Source organism: Malania oleifera, chromosome 4 (genome assembly GCF_029873635.1).
Source record: "Malania oleifera isolate guangnan ecotype guangnan chromosome 4, ASM2987363v1, whole genome shotgun sequence".
NCBI classification, from domain to species: Eukaryota; Viridiplantae; Streptophyta; class Magnoliopsida; order Santalales; family Ximeniaceae; genus Malania; species Malania oleifera.
Genome location: NC_080420.1, coordinates 27,890,993 through 27,896,647, shown reverse-complemented (window position 1 = coordinate 27,896,647; position 5,655 = coordinate 27,890,993). Strand labels below are relative to the sequence as shown.

Genomic DNA, 5,655 nt, shown 5'->3' with positions numbered 1-5,655 from the left:
CTAAATCCGGCAAGCTTATTGCGGTGCTCGACAACACCTAGTGGATTATACAACTACAAAGAAGACCCTTCAATGTATTTAAGTTCTAAAAACCAGAAAATTTTTCTATCCTAAGAGTTTGACAAGGACTGAAATTGCAGCCAAGCCAGACCCATGTTCAAAATACAGGAAAGGCAAGACCAGATAAAAACCAAGCAAGGCTCAGTTTGACAAGGACTATTTTTTCCTAGGCTAAACACATCATATGCTATATTGACATACCCAATTGGCAAATATTTTCTGGACAATAAAGATGATTCAAATAAAATAAGAGTATTAATGATTATGCCTCAAAGACAACAGGTTCATTTTTTGAGCTGGGCATAATGCACAGCGACTGGGATCAATAAGCATTTACAGTTTCAACACACGTCTTGATTTGAATCCAACTCATATCCATTCTTTGAAGCCAATGCTTTAGCAATTCCAACAGATTCCTTTGAGCTCCAAAAGTAATGGTTCATTAAAAATCAACTTCACAAATTTAATTTAAATAATAATAATAATAATAATGGCCAACCTAACTTCTCTTACCAATATAGCAACACCAGTAATAAGCATTGCGGTAGGAATCAAAGACTTTGCATAACTAAAATTTTTGGGGACAAAAAATTTTGGGAGGCCCTCAGGTATATCTCCAACCTAAAACAACAACCCAACATTTACTAACATTTATATTAAACTTCAATTAAAATGAAATTCTAGAACAAGTTTGTATGATAAAATTTAACTGAGACAAAAACAGTAAAGACACATATGAACAAATAAATAAATAAACAATGAAATAACAAATGAACTAAAACTACACAAGGTTGGTTTGAAAGTCTGCCAAGGGGCACATAGTTGGTAAGGCCACATGTAACAATTAGAATAAGCCACAGAAATATATGTATTTTTACTATAAGCAAAGATAGGGCTTAAAAACCAATCGTTGAATTGGTATCTACATATATCCCCTGAGTGGGTGGTGTATGAAAAAGAAGATTAGAGAACGGACCACTTGTTGGCAGCAATAGCCACCAGTTCAGTAAAAGAATCATATCAGCTTAACTTCTAACAAGCACAAATTATTTGTATCTTGATATATGAACATCTTTTATATTTAAATCTGGAAATCTTAACTGATATGATTAATTGACTATTCAGGTTTTTTTTTAATTGAAAATTGACTATTCATGTTGTTGTCACTTTTGCAATTTATACCTTATTGTTAAATTGAATACCCAATAGTTTAAAATGAGTTAGATTCATGCTATTCTCACCAAAGAAATGGAAGATGGATGAAATATTTTCACAAAAGCTATACCCAAAGCAACAGCTGTGAGGGGACCAGCTGATCGCAAGAATCGTAAATGCTTCCTTGATTTTCCCTGAACATAAACTTCAAAATCAAAATTAAATAAAAAATTAACAAGTACTTAGTTTATAAAAAAAATATAATCATCTCATACCAAGTGCTTCATAATCAAAAGTACTGCATGAATGACAGATCCCATCACAAAAGGGGGCCATGAGAACTACAAAAGGAAAAACACATGCGGTTAAATAAGGAATAAATGACTAGAACACCAGTGAAGGCACGTCTTATAAAAAATAAAAAGATATGCAAATGATAGAAGAAAGATTAAATCCACAAACTAGAATGTGAACTAATAAGTGCAAGCACACATCATGTGTACCTCGCCTACAAGCTACAACTTCAATTACTATATGAAGAGACACAGGGCTTTTAACAATGTGTACGGTCAAGGTTCTAAGAATTTTATGATCCCCACAAACAAAGTGCAGTTTCCATAACATTAATAGAAATGCCACCTAGTAACATTTAGATGCATTGGCAGAGTTTGTTATAACCATATTCCTTGTACATATTGGCAAAGGAGATACAAGCACAAGGGATACGTGTTTTTGAAGTCCAGGACATGCAATTAGATAGAAAACTGAAAAACAATGCTAAACTGAGTACTCAGCAGAGTATAAAAAAGTGTTAAATATCTTTGACATAAGCAATCGACTAGGGATTCCATATCCAGCTCAGCAGACAACCAGATAATTGGTACCACATACCAATCAAAATACTTTCTGATGCATTTTAATAAGAAAATGTGATGTATGGAAAAATTATGATGCAGAAGACCTATGGCGTAAGCATTGAAAGCATACCCTGTCTAGACTAGATATTATACTCTTGATTAGTGGCACAATTTTACTACTTTGTACTATATCATACCCCAAGAAATATTTTTCTTGTGATAAGGCAATAACAATGGCTGAAGCTGTCGTAAATCTAGAAATCACAGAGTGGCTAATAAAACGAATAAGCCAGCCAAGCCTGGAGGAGAAAGGAAATAAATAATAGTCATAGGTTGGCACTGATGATAATGATAATTTCTAGAAAAAAAAAATGTATCATTTCCTTTTCAGTAAGGCAACAAAAATAAAATCATAGGGAATATGAAACCCCCTTCCCACCCTGACCCCCCACACACGCACAGAGCCCTCATCTCTTTAACACCCAAAAAAAGGACAACATATGAATGCACGCATGTCCTTTAAGAACAAGAAAAGATAAATTACCTCAAAAGCCCCATTATGCATTCCAGTATCCCAACCATAAGATCACAGGGAATATGAAACCCCCTTCCCATCCTAACCCCCCACGCACACACAGAGCCCTCATCTCTTTAACACCCAAAAAAATGACAACATATGAATGCACGCATGTCCTTTAAGAACAAGAAAAGGTAAATTACCTCAAGAGCCCCATTATGCATTCCAGTATCCCAACCATAAGTGCCAACAGTATTGCAAGTTCCGTGTATAATTCATCAGATGAATCAACAATTGCACTCAAGAACAAAATATGAATGCATGCATGTCCTTTAAGAACAACAATTGCAACCTCCTGATTCTTACCTCCATGTCCATCATAAACTCCAAATAATAAAGTGGAAGCATCCAGAATAGGATATGCAGCATGCTAGCAAATCAAATATTCATAATCAATAACAAAATATTCATACTATTAGTTAAGACTTTTAACATGAAAGTTCGAAGTCTCAAGTCATAATCAGGATATCCCTTTTAGGATAACAAGAAAAAAATTAATATAATAAATGCAAGAACTATGTTGTAGGTAGCCTATTTATGTATTAGTTTGCATATTTTTAAACCCTAGCATGGATTAGTTCATCTATGTACAAGGAATCAACCCTTTACTTAGACAATTTCTCACACTTATTCATAAGTAGGGCTGATTTTTTGGGTAACTATTTTAGAAACCGGTTTAAAAAAACTTTATCTAAACCTCGTTCATCTAAAAAAAATAAAATAAAAATAATAAATAATATTATTTTTGGATGATAACTTAAGATACTTTACGGATTATTCATTGTTCGTGATAACTTCATTAAAAGAAGATTGTCATAATTCAATAACAATTATTTATATTACAAATGATATCGATATTCTCAGAATAAATATATTAACAATTATCTACAAATTTTACTTTTGCAAAACTCTACAAAAGTTAAAATTTTGATCATAATAAGGGAATTGGGTAAAACACAAAAACCACGTTATACATGCGATATGGAGGATAATGTTAGAACTACAACTTCAATTTTTATAAAATATTATCACTTGACTACAGCCCGTTCTTCATCAATAAAAGCGCTCAAAATTTTTTTTTAGAAACAAAACATATGAGACTGTTCACGACCAAGTGCTTCTAAACTTATATTCAGTCCATGTCAATCAAAATCGTTATAAAAATTTGATTAGTTGCTAAAAAATTATCATAACATACATCCATTAATTTGAAATGTTAAAATAGAAAAAAAATTTTAATTTTTTTCATGCTCACAACTATGGATGATTTTAGGGAATTGGCTCAGATATCAATTGCCCAATTTCTTATATCAAGCTAATCATCAATAATAATATCCTAATAAATTCACAAGTACATGAACATTAAATTAAATAAATATAAAAGATGTTTACCTTACACCATTAAGTCCATGAGAAAGATATTTTTTTTAAGCTTAAAAACATTCCCCCTTGAATTAAATATAAATGAAATCCAAAATCTAAATTCTAATTGTTGGAAAATAACCTAAAATAAGTAAGAACTCCAAATTATAAATTGTTGAAAACAATTATTTATTCAAATTATTAAATATATGATATATAATAAATGCATATTTATAATATATAAATTTGATTTGGTTAATCTTGGTTATTGAATGGGTAGAATTGAAACCAAACCAATTTGCCCAAAAATTAAAAGTTTCAAACCAAGGCTGTGCAGGTGTTGAGAGAGATAGTATAGTTTCTCATTGTATCTTGGAGGCAGCCTTCTGCACTAGTCTCACATATAGGGGGTGCAAATCCTCTTAAAGATCACATAGTCATTGTCTCTCCCAACTCCATTTTCCAACTATGTCATTGTTATTTTCCTGTCATTTTAATTTCTTTTCAAAAGCACTAACCATTAAAACATGGAAGCATGAGTTACTAGGATTATATAGCTTATGATATTTGAAAGATCAACTTTAGGAATAGTCTCAAAAGTCACAATCCCATCTAATATTAATCTAAGAAAACAATTTGTCCCCAAAGAACCAGGCATGATAGGAAATTAATAGTACAGATAATCAAAGGAAAGACAGGATAATTGAAGACCCTTTCTTCATAAATATGTGCAAAATAATGATATTCATTAAAGCAAAACACTATGAAAGCACTACAAACGTAATGACCCAAAACAACCAATACATAAATTTACAAGACCCACATAAAATCAAACATAAAATCAAAAAAAATTTAAGCTTAAATTAACAACATAAACAAAATAAAAATAAAACATTTACCTAGAAGAAGAGGTAGAGGAAGGATCCGAAGGGGAGGGGGGGTACAACCCATAAAGGATCTGATTTTGGAAGTGAGTAGAACGAGGACACAGAGAGCACACATACCTAAAAAAAGCTTCGCTTTGGATGCAGTGACCATTTGACGGAACCAGCGAAGGAGAAGAGGTGACTGGCAAACGTAAGTGCCTCTGTTGGCGGCCTTCTCCTTCACCGGAGAGTACATAGCATCGTGGTTACTGTCGACCGAGATGACGTCGCGGATCGAGATGGAGGTGGAAAGCCGAAGGACCTCTGAGCTGGTGGCGGAGCTACCACCGAGAGAGAAGTGGAGGGCGCAGGTGAGTGGCCTGTGGGCGAGAGCGAAAGAAATTTGGGAAGAAAAAGAGACCACAGGAGGGAGGATTTCGGAGGAGCATAATAAAATTTGGGGAAAGGGTGAGAATTTAAGATTTTGAGCATCAGTGACGGTTTAAAAACCATCACTAATACCCCATTATTAGTGACGGTTCTCTCAAACCGTCAATAATACTCTTAGTTAATTTTTTTTAAATATTTTTTAAATAAAAAACTATTAGTGACGGTTTAAAAACCGTCACTAATACCCCATTATTAGTGACGGTCCTCCCAAACAGTCACTAATACTCTTAATTAAATTTTTAAAAATATTTTTTAAATAAAAAACTATTAGTGACAGTTTTAAACCGTCACTAATACCCTATTATTAGTGACGGTTCTCTTAAACCAT

General features: G+C 33.0%; 1 protein-coding gene across 1 annotated transcript; it reads right to left on the bottom strand.

Moving 5' to 3' along the window:
* Positions 1-401: 401 nt before the first annotated feature.
* LOC131153739 (probable sulfate transporter 4.2) lies at positions 402-5,133 on the bottom strand. Its single transcript, XM_058106183.1, has 7 exons — positions 5,016-5,133; positions 2,793-2,955; positions 2,203-2,371; positions 1,491-1,556; positions 1,302-1,409; positions 574-681; positions 402-476 (listed from the first exon to the last, which is right to left on the bottom strand). The coding sequence occupies exons 1-7, from the start codon at positions 5,131-5,133 to the stop codon at positions 402-404; spliced, it is 807 nt and encodes a 268-aa protein (XP_057962166.1).
* Positions 5,134-5,655: the final 522 nt, after the last annotated feature.